Raw genomic sequence first — 18,130 nt, 5'->3', positions numbered from 1 at the left:
GTCATGCATGCCCACGTGGGAAAGCAGCCTCTGATTGGTCAACAAGTCAGACATGCAGCCTCTTATTGGTTGACTGACTACACCCAAGGCATTGTAGAATTGACAGTGGACGTTTAACAACGTTTAACAAACAATAATCAAAGATTGTAAAATAAACATTTCGATGGCCCCCTGGTGGCTGGCTGCAGTATATGTCATAAGCCCCGCCCCCTCCATGTTAGCAGATGGGGTTTGGTCCAAACCTTAAACTCAATTTTTTCCAAAAGACAAGAGGAATTGGATGCCGGTCATCCTTCTTTGTATATACAATAACTGTTTTCAACTCAGCAAAATGGATAAATAATCACAGGAGAGATTCAGCGATGGATTTATCATTATGGATTTATTTTACAAAGTCTACCAAAAGACACTGCAGTTCAAGGACCTCAAAGCCTCTAAAAGGGATATGATAGGGAACATTAACAGCACATCAACACTGTTAGCTATTCCTACAGTGACAGCTACATTGATATGTAAAATTGATGGTGTTCCCACTGAGACTAAATAACTCAATGGGCACTTGTTGGTTAAGAAACTGCAGCTGACACATAAATTACATCTTAAAAGAGAACAAAACATAAAGACATGCGTGAATTCATATCTAACAGTTGCATTTAGATAACACATGAAGACAACAATGACAAGCAGTCATTAGTTATAAAACCAGCGTACATACAGCAATCCACTAAACTGTGAAAACATTTCTGCAGTCACTGCACATCGAAAGGAATAAAATGTCACATTCATTAAAAAATTGTGCGTCACGAGCAAACACTGCTGCACACATTCAGCATCAAATATCTGAATCTAGCTAATTCTGGTTGATCTGTACAAGAAGCTTCACATCTCTACTTATACATTCAAGAACGTGTGTTTTACTGGATAGCAGTCTTTGTCTAAGTATCTTCTACACAGCGACCTGACTACAGATCAGAGAAGACTGGGAGTGTGTGGGCCTAAAAGGGCTGGGAGCATTGATCACAAATCCTTTAATAAACAGAGGCTGATGAGTAGAACTGAAATCCGATCCTATTAAATAAGATACTCTGTCCTCTTGCTTTCCCTGATGGGAGGTTACTTGTTAATGAACATTGTGACCTTGTATGACCGTGCGTGTGCGTAGTTCTGTTTAAAGTGTCAATGTCATCTGAAACTCCAGGTTTAATGATTGATGTTTGGCTGATACTGGGAAATGACAATGTGGAGTGATGTGTGGTTGGCTGTAGTCTGCACAACGTTGTCAGGACTAAGCACATCGAGAAAGAGGAATCGGTTTCAAATGAAGAGGCTCTCAAGCTGTCTTGAAGAAAGTCAAAGTCATGTCTCAAAACTTTAACAGAGTCGTGACAAGAAAACAACACACTGATTTTCAAAATGTCAGGGGATCCCTTTAAATTCCCTTACAAATTTCTCCAAGATCTCAGGAAAGCCTCTGTGAAGGAGTCAGCAAGTATTTTCCGAACTGAGTCGATGAATTCATCGAGCTGGTGCAGTTTTAGTCCCCCGGGGCGGCTCCAACCTGGCAACCCTGAATTTTACCCGTTCTGCTCTGCTGACTTCTCAACAAACACAAAAGATTTTAGGTAAACAGCAAGCAAGATGACATCTGTACGCACCTACAAACATTCACGTTTATATACAGTGTAATGTACATGCTGAAATAAACCAGTCACAGGTTGACATTAAGAGTAGTCCAACGTCTGAATCACTGACAGGAGGGACACACACTGTGGACTCATCTGAGTCTGTGATGAACAAACCTTCATCCTTCTGTCCCACCTTCTGTCCTCATCCTCCTCGCTCTGCACCTCCTCCTCCTCCAGTGAGTAAGACGAGGAAAAGTGTAACATGAGATGAGCCAGTTTTTCTAAAATCAGCTGAACTGACGTAGTTTGAGAAGGGAGGAGGAGGAGGAAGACGAGGAGGTACCGCAAGGCTTCGTGCTCCATCTTGGCTTGGCATCGTCTCAGTCTCATTCAGTTATTTCTCTTCTTCAGATCCTGCAGTCTTCGTCATCCCCTCTTCTTCTGTCTCAAATAAGCCAGAGCTTAAACAAGGAAGAGGGGGAGGAAGACTGCTTTAAGCCATCCCTTTCTCCTACTCGTCTGCTGTGCGGGGGGAGGTGAGATCAGACGAGCTGGAGCAGGAGGTCCTGGAAGGTGTCCAGGTCCCGGCGGGAGCTCTTCAGCGCTCCATCAGATCCCAGCTGGGCAGCCAAGAGGAACAGTTTCCTGTCCTCAGTCACGGAGCCCAGAGACAAGGCCTCATGCAGCTCCGACACACTCACAGCGTTGGGCTTATCCTGTGAGGAGCGAAAACCGGTTAAACTGACAAGAAATGACTTTTTGCTTTCAAGGACAATAACCAATATCATTAAGTGTGCCAGCCACTGTTTTTCAGTACAACTGACAATGTTCCTTAATTAACCTTATTAATTAACCAATTAACCTCAAACTAGCACCAAACAGAAAAAGTACATTTAGTCTTTCCTGGTAAAATACAGCTTTTAAAAAAATAGTGAGTACAAAAACTGGGTTACCATTGGAATCAGTGACCACTTTTGTTAATACAAGCTGAAAACAACCCTCCTCACAGAAGAAAGCTATCAGAGTGTTAGGTATTCATACACCAGCTTGAAATTTAATTTTTACCTTTTTATTTTATCCCAAAGAAAAAGTCTCTTTAACTGCAGTATAAATAATACATCAACAAATGCAATCCACCTCAAAAAGCTCCAAAGACGGAATAAAATCACCATTAACTTACATAATACTTCACGATGTGTCATTACAAATAACTACGTGTCATACTTTCTTGGCTGTCTCATTTTTGATCAAAACTTGTGCGTGTGAACACAGTGAATCCAACGCCACCCTCCTACGCAAGAGTCTATAGATGTCCGCCTCGTTTCCTTGCACCACCACTTCGTTTCCAACTCACAGGTTCTGCTGGAAACATCCTTTGTGCTGTTTGAACGGAGCGAACGCTGAGGCAGAGAACAAAGTGGTGGTGGGTGAGAGCCCGTATCGCTGTCATAAAGAGCTCCTCCCACTGAAGTCATTATTCCTTTTATTACACCTGTGCCATGTGTGCAACATGTCAAAGGTTTAGGCTGCAGCTTTGGGAGTTTGAAGGCACTTTGATAATATTAAAGACTAAAGTCATTCTGACTATTTTCCAAAGCAAAGCACATTTTTATAAGCTTTCTTACATTTCAGTCGTGTTTGTTATGCCACTTTCAGCATGTGACATAACAAACACGAGCTGATTTGGTCATTTGCGTGTCAAAAAATTAGATTACATAAGTTAATTTTTTAATGCTTTTTAGTATATTATTTAAATAACAGTATTTTCATGTTTTAACTACATGCTAAAACATTTAACTGTTGTCAAAACAATGATTATTACATAACATTACGTAACATAACTAATTAACATCCATTAGTGAACCAAACTGAGCCCACTTTTAATCTTCAGCGCCTGCATGTCCTTTGACTTGCAAATCACCGCAGACACGCTTGCTGGGAAAGGCGCTGCATTTATGCTGAACATTTTGATGTGTAACATCAAAGCTTACCTGTGTAACCTGAAAGAAAATCTGATTTTTGTAGCCCTGTTCACATCAGGGGTCGAGGTTTAAAAAGGCACGGCTGTCTTTGATATACGTAACAGGTATTCTGTTTGATGTGCTGATGAAGTTTACTTATTCGTTTTGAAGATGGAAGTCAGGAAAAAGGTTTCAAAATGCCTCCTGTTGCAGATACACTGCAGAAATCCAACTGGACTACACCTGTTGTACATACTATTTTGGCATGACTTTGTGGATGTTCTGAGTGTTATATCAGCTTTCTCTCCTGTTAATAAAGTGCTGAGAGGATGAAAGCTGCAGGGCTCTGACAGCAGATGTGACAAATCTTCCGGCTTCCCTCGAAGGGTCATGTATAATTCGACAACAGTCAAACAGGTTGGAGAAATATGAGCTGAGGAGGAGAAAGGAAGAGGTCTGCTCGCGCCAACACATCAGCTCTTTTGGTGAAAATTTCAAGAATACCAGCAGACTGAGATGGTTTTGGGGGGGGTTCACTTGTTAAAGAACACGTGAATATTGAGGTTTAGTCCTGTTACTGTTTTCAGCTTTCACCAATATTGTGCTTTAATACATTCAAAGGAAGAGTGTAAAGAAAACATCAGTGTTCATCTGTTTAGTCTGACCGCAGGTCAGGCCAGCCTCAAGCAGACATTTGAGGAACTTTTCCACGTTAATTGTTTGAATTTTGTACAGAATGGAAACCAATGGCTGCCCAGAAAATTTCTCGGGCTTGATTTTGATTTATGGTCCTTTAAGCAGAGGCAGAGGGGACTAGTGGTTTACCTGTTTGTTTCCCAGGACGACGACAGGCAGCTGGGGCTCCACCCTCAGCAGGCGGTGCAGCTCAGCCTTAGCCAGTGGCAAGCGGCTCCTGTCAGACGAGTCCACCACATACACCAGAACGTGAGTCCTCCTCAGGTAGTCGGACCAGTACCGCCGCAAGTCCTCCCCTCCACCGACTGCAACAGACAAAACACAAACATTCAGAGTTTTTCAACCAACAGGGACATTTCTGTGGAGAGAAATAAGTAAAAAAGAAAAATTCACAACTCTGAACACAGATCATATGACAAGTCCAGCAGAGGATCTGAACTGTGTGGGGCGGGGTAAGGGTTTATTAATGACCAAAATGTGATTTCAGTCGACTAGCAGACACACCAGTGCATTCAGGGATAAACAGGATGTGATGTACTACTGTTTTTTTGATCTATAAAAAGTCAAAAACTGTCACTGCAAAATAAAAGTGGCCACACAGCTCTGCCTTGCTCAAGGGCATCTCAGTGTGGCAGATGTTTTCTGTCAGTATCCTTTAGGGCACAGTAAAAGAAGAATCTGATGTTGAAGGAGTAAATGGGCAGATCGGTTGGTAGAATTAGATCTGCTGTTCCTCTCTTAAATAAATTGGCCACAGATTAAATTCAGACATGCAGCGGACGGATTGAATTCACAGATCCAGTCTTCAGTGAGAGATGAAATAGGCTAAGACGGCACTTAACTATTATTTATATCTAAGTTTCTCTGCTGGGGAAATTGGTCTGATTCATTTTTTCCATCTTACTGGCTCCAGAGGGGGCATGTCAGCGTGACTCTGAGCAAAATGTATCTGTGCAGCTTTTTCTTTTCACAGGTTCAGGATTTCTGTTCTTGGTTTTTGGCGGAACAGGTTCAGTATTCAAGGAGTGTTTCATGCACATCCTAGTAACTGCTAATGTATCTCTTTTCAGGCTTTGGGGCACCATAGCAATGATGCTTCCTATTAGGACCACATTTATAATGCATTATAGCACCATTCATAGTGTACTATAATGCATTCATAATGTCAAGAGTGTCCATGAGATCTTGAATTTATGATTCATTATAAGTCACATTTATAATGTTTAATGACTGTCGACATAGTGCATCACAAAGTGTAGTCGTGAGGCATTATGAATGCTTTATAATTCACTATGAATGTCACCATACCGCAGTATAGATGTGGTCTTCATAGAGAGTGTTACTGAAATGACTGTGCGTCTGCGTGTCATTCTTTGGCCATGTTTTAAAGATGGAGCAGTCAGATCTGGAATCTGATTGGTGTTGGAGGATGACGTAGCATGTTTACACCGATTTTTATCTGTCCTGCTCTCTGGACCGATGGTTGCCTGAGTAACCTGACTGACTGATTACGAAAGGGAAAATGGCATCATAAGTAGAAGTCTAACCCAGGAAAAAGCTCGTCACAGTTTGCCCCACACACTGTCACAGGACACATTTGTGACCAGCTTCAATGGTGAGAAAAGTTTCATAGTATAACTGAAAGTTTCAACTTCCCACAATCCTGCTGTGCAGAAGAACTGACCTGCGGCTGTAATGACCAAAGGCACTCGGGGGCCGAAAGAATTACTGCTCACACGCAAGCCAGTATGACTTCAGGCGGTCCCCGCCTCCGAATTCAGCACAGCACAGCAAGAATTCATTAGTGCTGGACTTAATGGAGAATGTTGCTAGGAAACTGGGCAGTGATGTCCCTTTAGCTGATGTGATGTGGCAGCAATAAATACCTGTTTACCTGATGTGGTACAGACGGTGGACCTGATGCTCAGCACTGTGGGCAGCTTGTGTTTTATAGTCATGGGGTGCGCAGCGGGACGCTCGTCCTGCCGCTCTGCAGGCCACCTTATTAGACACCCACCCACATGTACACACGCACAGCAAACACTAAGTCACAGAAGTGTGAATGATACGGATGGGTGTGTACACTGAACTAAGTTGTAATCCTGAGGGCACAGCCCTGCAATATTTTCACGGGAGATTGTGGCTGCTATCTCTGAGGAGCTACATGAGCCACAGGACCACACTCTGAGCTGTTTTTACACCAACTTAATTTAACTTTGACCTCTGAACATTCTGAATCCCTGGACACACACCCAGTGGCATTCTTTAGTTGTGTTTAGGCCTGTTTCACCATTCATTTGTGTTTCCTTTAGCCCTACATGAAACTTTGTATGTTACACTGTGGCTTGGACTCGGTTTCTCAGAGCACATCTTAATGCGGAAACACAAACAGTATTTTTTATCACCTGTTGTAAACGTGGGAGTGACTGGCATCTTTAAAGGTATTTTTATGATCTCACAGGTGATCTCAATATCTGCCTGAGGCAAAAACAACATATTTCTCACAAACTGTGTGCAGATGAAGTGTTGAGCACAGAGCCATGTTTGTAGCTGCGGCTGAAAAGCTGTGAAGCTGATCTGTTGCTCAGCTCTCCGACATTCGCCTCTTCAGCCTGGCTGAGAGCAGCTTTCTGAGCTGTTGGTCATTATGTTATTATTTGGGTCTAATGTCTTTGACAGCTCCCTCTTTTTGTTCTCCGTTTTTTTCTGTCATCCTGATTTATGAGCAGGTCCCAGCACAGCAAGCAAATTCACTCCAACTTCAGCTGGTAGTTAATACTGTTTTACTTTGTATAGCTGGCAGAATTAGCGTATACGGTGCAGCAGGGTCACACATGTATGTTTAATACCGTTCATGCTGAGGTGAGATGAGTTTCTCAAGTCCAGATGAAAGCAGATGAGTACATGTTACACTAACATGAGGATGTTTACCAAAGAGGAAAGCTGAGAACACAGCCACACACAGTATGATCAACGTGTTAGGGAACTCTTCCTGTTTTTCACTTCACTTTAGCACAAACCCAAATCTCCGCTGCTGAAACCACGAAACTGCTTCTCTGACTGATCTGATCTGCATCTTGTCATTTAGAGTTTAAAGGCTTTTAGCTTTATTTCCCCAGTGAACCACATACGGCGAGGTCGTCAGTGCCAGTGCACTGTACTGCTCCTGATGTGCACTGAGCTGTCAACATGCCTCTGCATCAACGTCAGCGAGACAAAGACCTCAAAATTTACTGTGCCAGGCCGCTGAAGTACTCTGACTGAGTGGGCGGTGACATGTGTTCCTCTTACTTTCAGAGGAGAGAGAAGGATTTGAGGCGCCCACCGATCTCTGCGTTCAGATCATGAATAAATCAGCCGTTGAGCGTGACACATTCCCCCCAACACATCCACAGAAACCCATCCTGAGGCCTACTGCAGCCGAGCGTCTCACTCTCAGACTGGTTTGAATGAAGAGCCAAGTCATTTAGGTTATTTTTAGCCCAGTGCAGTGGCTTTCAGTGGCATGCTAATTAGCAGGATTTATTTATTTGTCTGTTAGTGCAATCAGACTGGAACAACCTGCCTCTCCTTTCTGGACGTTTATGACTGGATCTCCATCCATGTTTGTTTGAGTGAAATCCAATAATATCTGCGATAGTTACAGTATCTAACAGGTTTGGTTTCACTCAGTCACTGAACAAATACGGATAACACAGAAAGTGCCAGAGATTGCCTCTGTGTTGGCACTGATGGATGAAGCCAGCGTTTAGGGAGGAGATGGAAACAAACAACTGAAATCGGGTTCAAGTTCTGAACAACAGCCAAGGCACAGTTGAAAACTTACTACTACAAAGTGATTTTACATGGCGGCAGTAGCGACAGCGTTGTGATCTTTAGGTCCATTATCTATTTTCTGTTTTATGGCAGCATTAAGGCACATTACAGCCATTTGCTTTGACAAAACAAAAATGGAAATAGATGTATAATTAATAATCAGTATTATACAGTAACATCAGTATTGGATTTTAAAATATCACACTTACCATCTTTACCAGTATATCACGCACCATATTAGCATGCTAACTACCCTACATTCTGACCATCACCATTTTCATAACATAGTTGATAACAGTCACTGAGGCTCTTGCTTGTCACATCATTCTTTCAGTCTACATGAAAGTCAGGTTTTCCAGACTTTTTTAAGCATCTCTGTGAAGTTTTTTGGTGGGCTGTGTGAGTTAAATGAAACAAAAGGCCAACTGTACTGAAGAGAGGGATAAAAACTCTCCTCAGTTCTCCACTTCATGCTATTTGACAAAGAATAAATGCCTTCTAGACCAAAGACACAGAGCCTGCCTTACTCGAGGAACAAAGGGAGTCTTACTCTCTAGGAAGTCGAGCTGACAGGCGGGGGCATTGAGGCTCATGAAGTTAAAGCCGCGGGTAGGCCGGCAGCGGCCTATCTTAGCTGCTGACTCTCCGGGGGTCAAACCCTGCAACATGCTGCTCTTCCCAGCTCCGTCCAGACCGAGGACCAGGACCTGACGTTTCCCACGCTCCTCTTCCTCCTGCAGGGCAAGAACAAAAGAGATCGCAGTCTAGAAATGTTCAGAAATGTCGACATGAGGAGAACACATGATTTATTCAAAATTCAGTAGGGTTATTTGCTCAGCTTTGAGACAACTGTATGGAAGAAGACCTTTACCAAGTTTACCAATACAACTAATAAAAACCCAGCTGTGGGCACAGTTCAAGCTTTCTGAAATCCACAGATGGCTTTGGGACATTTAAGACACCCTTTGGGCTCCATTATGGGGTTCCTGGGGTTCATCAATATGGTTGGAATAACCTAAAACAATCTGCACAAGTCATTTCAGATGGCCAAAAGTAATCAGAATAATTTGCTGCCCTTATTGTATGAAACCAAGCTTGTACTTCCCTCTTTTTAGCCAGCAAAGTTATCTTTCAACTTCATCATTGAACTTAATGCGGTGGACAGTTGGGAGTTTGATCCACGGTGTGTAAAAGACACTTCCCAATGAAAATGAAAAGCTTTGAGAGGTAAAAGTCATGATATTATATTTTAATAAAAGACAGCTTCATGGTCACCCTGGTCTTTATTACGGCACATTTGAGGTCAGATTTTAGAGAGCATATGTAGCCTGAGACGCGCTTGTCTTCCACTGAGTCACCTGTATCTGCAGAAAGACGCTAAGTAAAGGTTAGCAGCCGGATTCAAACTCTTCGCTTGGCTCTGCTTGCACCTGAGACGCCACAATCCCTCTGAGATGCTGCACACGTCAGTCATCTCCTTTTAAAAGTCACACAAGGTTAGTCTTTATTCATGCCGTGTGCTGATGTGCGGCTGTGGTTCTCTGGAGGTTAATTAGCAATTCATATCAGCCCTTTTAGAGCTGTGATGCATCAGTTTTATGGCTTTCATATGAAAAATATCACACTTAATATCACTTTGTTGATGCATGAACGAAGTGCAGTTTAGATAATTTTCAGAAATATACCCTCAGTATCCTGCTTTAATTAGATTCCTGAACTGAACAACTATTACCCTGTAAATGTGCCAGAAAGATGTAGAAATAAATGATGAAGAATTAAACATATTTTAGTGGTGAATTAATTTTTTTCTGACATGCTTTTGGCTGTAATTATTGACTGGTGTTGTTGGGTAAACGCAGAATCAGATAAACATGGTTGCTTTGACAGATCTGCAGCCTTAGTTCTGCAGCTTATGCAGTCTGCTGGGAGACGAACCTCAAACTCTGACAGCGTCAAACAGCTCTGTAGCTGCTGAGGCTGCAAAGCTTCTACTGCTGTCTTTTTTGCCACATGATCTGAGTGGCTGCACTACACAGAATAGGGCAGGGCTGGACCGGTTAATCCCATCCACTTTGAGTGTTATTTGATTGTTCTAACTGTTGGGGTTAAGCGACTTCATTGGTTTGGACTTAAGTTCGCGTACATCTTAACAACACTATCAAAAGCCATGCAGGCAATTGTTCCTCAAAACATCAGTATGCAAAACAAAATTACTCTTAAATTACTGCACTCCATTTCATGGGTTACAGCCATGCACTATTCACAGTATCAGTACGGACTTTGTGCAAAGTGATCAATTCTTGCATACTTCATCAAATCTCCACGATTACATAGGAGACTCCCATCTACAGCTTTTGACAAACATTTTTTTTAAAGAAATCTTGGACTTTTCTCTTGCTGATAAACGGATTTGACGAGACCATTTTTCTCTTGCCCCAGCTTTGTCAGTTCAAAATGCTTTGCTGACTCCTTTTTTTGGATTTTCAACTCAGTTTGGGCATTTCTCATGAAGAGGCAGTGATACTGTATTGATTTCTATTGTTTTTCCGTTCCATAGGGAGGGAAAAAGTCCAGATCAAACAATAGATCTGCTGGGTCTGACAGGGATTTAACATCTTGCCCAAGGACACTCCAGCAAAGCAGACGGTTGGCAGCACATTGAGTTTCTAACTAGGAAGCATTAAAGGAAGCACTCTTCTACATTTTCTCTTTCTACTTCAGTTAATGAACATTTCCCCCACACATAACCAGCTTGAACTTGCTACACACAGTATTTTTTAAGCAGCAGGAGCGAGTCAGCATACTATTCAGTTCAAATCTCGTGGTCAAGCTGGAGTCGGGATGTGCTTAGCTTAGCTTAGCATAAAACCTGGAAAACAGCTAGACTGACTCGGTTCATAGTTCACTGAACAACTCCTCTAAGCTCACTGATTAACACCTTATCATGTCTTTCCACACCAGAAATATTTCCAATACAAAACTCTCCTGAAAACCGCAAACTGTTGTTCTTGCCTCGTTTGCGTACAGATTAAACAAACAAGATACAATACGTTACTAATGACCTTTAGAGGTGCTGCATTTGATGTATTTGACGGTAGACGAACAGAGACCAGTTGGTCGTTCGTGTTAGTAGTTCTTCCAGTTGGTTTCTTGTGTCCCAGAAACTAATCCTGGTAATGTCGTGACGATGCCAACATGATTGTCTGCTCAGACCATAAATTAAGAGAGATAGATAAATAAATAAATAACAGAGAACCTGCATCACAGACAGAAAGTGTAAAGTTTCACAAAAAGACATGACTGCATTGTGGGAGACTAACACCAAGTATTAAAGTCACCATATCTCAACCTCAGCTGCTTTGATTTTAACTGTTTTTCTTAAAATCTGTCTTCTGCAAGTCCCTCAAATTTTTGGAAGTATGTAAAACTGAAGAAGGCTGTCAGCAATCAGGTTTTTCTTCTCCCCACTGGAAGTGGAACAGTTTAGTTGAGGTAGTAAGTCCCCAAACCATGGTGCACGCTGTCTCATGATCGATTAAGCTAAAAGATGACAGACAAAACAACAGATACACATCATATATCTAGCTTCTGCTCTTTCCCTGAGAATAAAAACTGCAATATGAAGAGTTAATCCAAAGACACTTACTGGCTATTGCTAAAATAAAATATGAAAAATGTTGTTTGAAATGAGGAAAAGATCTCAGTTTGAACTCTACTGTAGCTGCTCTTGAGGTGTAGTCCTCTACATTTGTGCAAGTGTCTGCAGAAATGAAAAAATGACACCAAAAATCCATACGGATGCAGACACGGTAGGTACATCGAGACAGGTTGGCCTGCGGCTGCTTGCACAGTTTGTCCAGCAGCTGGGTCTTTTTCTGCTTTCGCAGATGATTGCTTGTCGCAATGTGAATGAGCATGTGCAGCCTCACTACCTTCTGAAATTCCCTGAGGTCAAAAACAAGCTGTTAGTCAACTCCCTTCCTCTCTGAAGCCAAACAAACGTGGTGACAATACATCCTGGTATACTTTGGCTCCTGGGGATGAAAACATTTACATCCCCACTGCAGCAAGCCGCTGGCAGACACAGACAACATTATCCTCTAAAGACAAGCTGAGCCAGATAAAGCAGGCTAAGCTTATTACAGGCTGGTGCCGCTGATTGAATCTAGGAAACAAGATTAGAGACATGCAAATAGGTTTTATTAAGAGAATCAGGCTGCAGCTGCAAGTCCTCCATTGAAGAATCATTTACGAAGACCCTCAGTCGGCCATCTGCAAGAGACACTTACACTGCCTCAAATACATGAGATTAAAATACACATCGGTTTAGCTGGGAGGCCATTACATCTTCATCACCTTCCCATTCTCTTGTCCAGCAACATAAACCTGTTCACATCCTCGCACTCATTATCTTCATTGATTACAACTAGGGCTGTTTATTGATGATGATATTACAATAGCAGGGATACAATAATACAGTATATTACGATACTGTAAACGCTTTCATTGGCCTGTGTTCTTTGTGTTTACACTAGCGATACGTGTTGACCTCTTCCTGTCTTCGTGTTGACGTGCACATGATGGAGTGGACAAGTCAGGTGATGACCGATTACGACATTGCCATCTAGCTGTCGGGGATTAAAGCAGATCACAAAATGGACCACGACCACGAAATCTTTGCATGTGAACCCCTGATTAAAAATCAGTACAGTAGCACAAAATAAAATATTGCAATACTCAAATGTGTTTTCTTACACCACTGACAATATCTTGTCTCATCCTGAGGCATTTGTAGAAGTGCTAATGTAATGATCTCAGTCTCAGCCACCCCTCACTGACTGTACACTAACTTACATTACTATACATGCACACTATATATGCAAACCTTTGCACATATGTGACATTGTTATTACTGTGTTCTATTTATTGTATCCATTAGCTGTTCGTTGTGTATTACTCTCTCACTATTCCATTACATATATCTGCTGGTGTGAGACTCTAATTTCCCCACATTATCAATTCATATGAAGATTATTTTCATGATTAATAGTTTCGTCCATAAAATGTCAAAAAATTGTGAAGAAATATCTATATTTATAAAGGCCAGATATTTTTTTTCACTACCTTCCTTACATCAACTTTTCATCTTCACCAAAAACATTCATCAAGCATCATTAAATTTTCATCATCATCATCTCGGTTACATTCATCACAGTACTGCAGTGATTTCTTCACTCTGCCTCTGTCAGGTGTAAGATCAGTCATGTGTGTTATCTGTCTCTAAGTTAAATTCGAGCTGAGTAGCGGCTGAAATCAGGTGTATTAATCCATGCAGGACAATATATCGTCTCACCTCTTTGATCGTGCAGTACTCTGCTTGTGGTGACCATATTCGCCTCTTGTAGAAGAAGTTCAAGGCGATGAAAAGAGCGGAGCCCAGGGCAGCCACGGCGGCGGTCAGGGCGATGGAGATGTGCCGGAGGAGAACCATATGTGGACCCAGAGAACCTGGAGGGAGGAAAGGGGGTCACTGCTGGACACCGGCAGCGCTGAGACTGACTGCCGCTTCCTGCTTCTTCCTCTTCTTCTTCTTCTCCAGCTGCCACCGCTCGCTCTACATGTGACCGAGCTGTCTCCGCTTGTTTTTGTTTCGAGACACGCAAGAGAGGAAAAGAAAAAAAGATGATGCATTCAAGTGCTGCTTGTAAACTCCCGCACTCCCGTGGCAACGAGGCTTCATTCACCTGCCACAGCAATACAGTTGTGGAAGGAGTATTCGGGTCCTTAAGTATAAACGCTAATACATACTGTGGAAGTACTGGTAAAGTACTCCTTATGCATTTGTTATATCATTATTATCTGTAATAAATTCCTTTTTAATGTGTAATGGAAGCCTCAAGTGTCACGTGGCAATAGAGTCACATACTTTCAGGAATTCAAATATTTTTTAAACCCCTCCCTTGTGTTTACATATTATGGTGCGTAAATGAGTCATACTTACCAAATGCTTTGGAACTAATCCAGTAGATCACCTCACCCGGCTGCAATTGCTGCAATATAATCCTTTGGGGCAACTGTGACTTTCAGCGTTTTGGCCTCTAAAAGAGCTTTTTTAGCCACTCACAGGCACAGGCTGAGACTGCTGCTCTGAGTGTCTGACAACAGTAGAGAAAGGATTCCTAAGGAGTGTCTTTGACTTATTTTAAATGTAACAGCACTGAATAAACTGTTGCCACTCTCTGTGGGTCAACAACTCCAGCATGCTGCACCAGAGTTCACCGGGATTTTAGAAATACTGAGGTCATGAGTCAAAATTACCTCACCAGAAGCACAATCAACTGGCAGTGATTAATTATGGACGAGCCACCAACTAAACTCAAAATTTGTATAACTGTAGAATGTAAACATCACAGCTAGTTGAGCCAATCACGGTCCAGTATGCAAACCTCCAGGTCACACCACAGCTTGGTGTTGCATTCACATTCAGCACATTAACTCTAAGCAATTTTGTCCTGAGACCACAATAAAAAATGTGGTTTTATGGTTTAACGACATTAACAAACATATATATGTATATATATTTACGTGCTAAGGCGCGTTGAGAGTCCAATGTGTAATGTGTCCGACAGGTTTTGAAGGCAACACAAGTCCCCACACCCCCTCTCACTGGGCCGGTGAGTGCGGAACGTCACATTCAATATGTGAATATTTTTGATGTGAAGCTGTCAGACAAAATGTGAAACAGACTGTGGATCAGCAGTGCTGAGGCGTGTTGAGCTGTCACGTCTCAGTGATGGCGTTCGTCTCCCGAGTCTTCATCCAGACTGATGTGCTCCATCTCCACTTTACTCTGCATTTCTTGTCTTTAACCGGATCCACAAACACCATCTGTGGTTTCTGACTCAGATCGTTCATTTGTCAAAGCACACAGCGTTGGCTCATACAGAAGTCATCAATTATGAGCCACTAGAGCTCGATATGCTGCAAATACTGTTTACTCCGCCACATTTAGACTATTTACAGGCTTAGTTACTCGTTACTTTGCAAATTTAGACAAATCAAAATATCAAGTATACTTACAGATTCTGATGTAGGCCTATTATTACAGATTAACACAGCGGTATCTTGCTCCACGTTCAGAAACATAAGTATTCTGTAGTGCAGGACGATTTCACATCAGACAATACAGGTAAAGTCGGCTTTCCACCACATTTAATCTTCCCTTAACACCTCAAATTAAAACCTGACAAATTTGACAGATGGATCCACCAGCTTTGTCTCCAACTAATCAACTCGTCAAGTTTCACCAAAAAATGATCCCTGAGTGCTGACAGGGAACAGACTCCCACAGAAAATAAGCAAAAAAGGAGCTTCTGGTTACATAATTAACTGAATTTACATGAAAGAACACTGGTGTTATAATCATGCAAAGTGTGGTGGCATATCTGATAATGACCACAGCGCAGGACTCACATGCCAGAGTTTAATGGGCAGCAGTTTATTCCAGGATGAAAGATTTGTTCAGATCAGATCAATAATGTCTTAAACCTTTTCGTTCACTATTTTCAAGTCCATAATTTATTCCATAACGAGGGCCTCTTTGGATAAAAATCAGGCATCTTGGAACAATTGTTTCTGTTCCCCTGAAATGAGTCATCCCTTCAAGTTTTAATAAAATCAAGCAAGTGTTGCCTGAGAAAGTCTCCAAAACTGGCCTGAAGTTCAACACGCTGAGGTCCAGAGGGCGCTGTGGGCTTAGAAAGTTAGTTAATACAGAAAGGTGAAGGAAAGTGGGTTTCTGACTATAAAACAAAACAGTCATTTGAAATAAATAGGTATATCGGCCTATGACTATATGAGCAAGATTAATCAAACAAAACCAAATGGTTTAAACGTCTAAAGCAACAACAGCCACAAAATAAATGTAATGAAGATTTAATAATAAATAAAAATCGGTAAAACATTAAGAAATGGATTAAATCTCCAGTTCATCAACATAACACACACACTGGCTGATTCTGTTAATATCAGCCATAATCTAAGCAAAGAGATCTTTCGCGCTTTTGAAACTGTGACATTTAAGAAATTGTGACCGGAAGTCTTATTTTTGTGGCTGAACTTGTCATCGCGAGTTTTTATTTTGAAAATCCAACCGGAAGCCGTGGTGAATGTTGTAACTCGACAGCAATAGACAGGCCGAAGTCATCGGGACTGAGGAAAGATTTGACCGCCACTGCTGCCGCTTCCCTCCCGTCCGGATTTAAAGGGATAATTTAACAAAAGAACACACAAGTTTCTCTCGGATTCACCGGACTTTCACGGCTGTGGATCCGGCCGTTACTTTCTTCTCTCAGCGGCGCTCAGACTGTTCGCTACCCCGCAGCGGGCGACTAGCATCGTAACTGCTGCTAAACATGGTGGCCTGTAGGCAAGAACGAGCAACGAGCCCCGCTTGGGGATTTTAGAGGATTCTTGAAGCCACTTGGACGGTTGGTCCTGTGAAACTACCGCTGCTCTGGACGCGTTACAGCCCTCCCTTTTAGTTTTATTTGGCGGTTTGTGGACTTCGACGTGAGGCTGCCTCTCTGTTTGCGTTGAAATACCAGCAGCAGCAGCAGCAGCAGCCACAGAGCCGTCCGTGTTTTGTGGACCGTGGATAATTGTAGTTTACCTCAAAAGTTGTCACCAGGCCGCCTCAAAGTTTGAAACCCGACTGAGAAAAGTCGTAAAACATGCGCTCACGCGTGGAAAAACGCCTCAAATAGCCACACGCTTTTGTTTTTATTGTGTTTATGTTACGGATGTCTCGACGGTCTCATACAAATGAATTGGAACACGAGTGCAGCTAACTGGAATATTTTTATACTCTGAGATAGTTTCCATCAGCAGCCCCCCTCCTCCCCTTTGAGGTTTGATTCATTGTTAATCTGTGGATTATTATGGATTATTATTATGGCTTTATCCAAACCGCGCCAGTCCGGGAATTTTGGGAATAACCACTGATGCTGTTGATGATGATGACAGAGAAAAGCGATGGTTTCCCTTCGTTATGATTTTGAATAGAGAGGACTTAATTTCATGGAGACTCGCCTGACATGCCAAGGAAGGAGTTGCCACTACCTGAGGGTTGGGAGGAAGCCAGAGACTTTGATGGCAAAGTCTATTACATTGACCACATTAACCAGTGCACCAGCTGGATCGACCCCAGAGACAGGTACGAGTGTGTGTGTGTGTGCGCGATGCTGTGGTACTGATGAAGAAAATGCATGGATGACCTTTGACTTCCTGCAGATTATCCAAAAATCTCTTGTCCTGCTAAAACAACACCTGGGAGACTAGATGTGAGATGTCAGGTGGCCAGTTCATCATCATAACACACATTTGTTGCTTCTCTTAATACAAATTATAACCTGAACAAATATTTCTTAGAATACTCTGAGTATGTTGCACCTGTGGACAGCAGGCCCATAGACTGCAATTAGCAGAGTCTGCGTCAGAGCAAGGAGGAGTCAAACCCTGCATAGTGTCCAAAATACTCAAAGGAGGCAGAAAAATATGTCTAGAAGACAGTAGTTGACTCCACTTTGCCTGAAGACACCTGAAAGATGTTTTCATCCGCCGTCAGTGTCGTCTTTACTGATGGAACAGTTTTTTCCCCTGCTTATTTGAATGTTAGCAAACAGACTCTGAGTGACGCCGTAAGTTATGCACATTGGTTCATTTACTCATTTTGTCCAAATCCCTAAAATATTCAGCTCACCGTCGTTTATTGCAACAGATCACTGACCCTGAGTGAAAAGTGACTGGATTGATAAATTGCCGTCATAGTCGTAGGCCATAAGACAGACAGAGAAAATCCAGTGACGCAGTGAAGACAGATGTGTCCTGTTTTACACCTCAGACCTACAATCAGCTTGTTTACCAACACTGAAACCAATGTGAAGGTCACTAACCCTGATGACCCGTCACATCCCAGTGTCAGGCTGTCTGCACAGGATGTACAGATGGGACACAAGCTGGGCGTCAGGCCGT

At 42.4% G+C, this 18,130-nt stretch overlaps 2 protein-coding genes across 2 annotated transcripts in view; one reads left to right on the top strand and one right to left on the bottom strand.

Moving 5' to 3' along the window:
- Positions 1 to 363: 363 nt before the first annotated feature.
- On the bottom strand, positions 364 to 13,818 carry arl10 (ADP-ribosylation factor-like 10). The gene is made up of 4 exons (XM_046410873.1): positions 13,452 to 13,818; positions 8,649 to 8,832; positions 4,412 to 4,587; positions 364 to 2,341 (listed from the first exon to the last, which is right to left on the bottom strand). The coding sequence occupies exons 1-4, from the start codon at positions 13,587 to 13,589 to the stop codon at positions 2,168 to 2,170; spliced, it is 672 nt and encodes a 223-aa protein (XP_046266829.1). The 5' UTR covers positions 13,590 to 13,818; the 3' UTR covers positions 364 to 2,167.
- Positions 13,819 to 16,258: 2,440 nt separating this feature from the next.
- Positions 16,259 to 18,130, top strand: part of wwc1 (WW and C2 domain containing 1) — a 37,955-nt gene continuing 36,083 nt past the window's right edge. Inside the window, exon 1 of the mRNA XM_046409755.1 lies at positions 16,259 to 17,312. Within this exon, the coding sequence (XP_046265711.1) occupies positions 17,194 to 17,312 (119 nt within the window). The 5' untranslated portion in view covers positions 16,259 to 17,193. The remainder of the gene's footprint in view (positions 17,313 to 18,130) is intronic.

This window comes from Scatophagus argus, chromosome 14 (genome assembly GCF_020382885.2).
Source record: "Scatophagus argus isolate fScaArg1 chromosome 14, fScaArg1.pri, whole genome shotgun sequence".
NCBI lineage: Eukaryota > Metazoa > Chordata > Actinopteri > Scatophagidae > Scatophagus > Scatophagus argus.
Note: the sequence above shows the minus strand (reverse complement) of the source record. Positions and strands in the feature narration are given on the sequence as shown.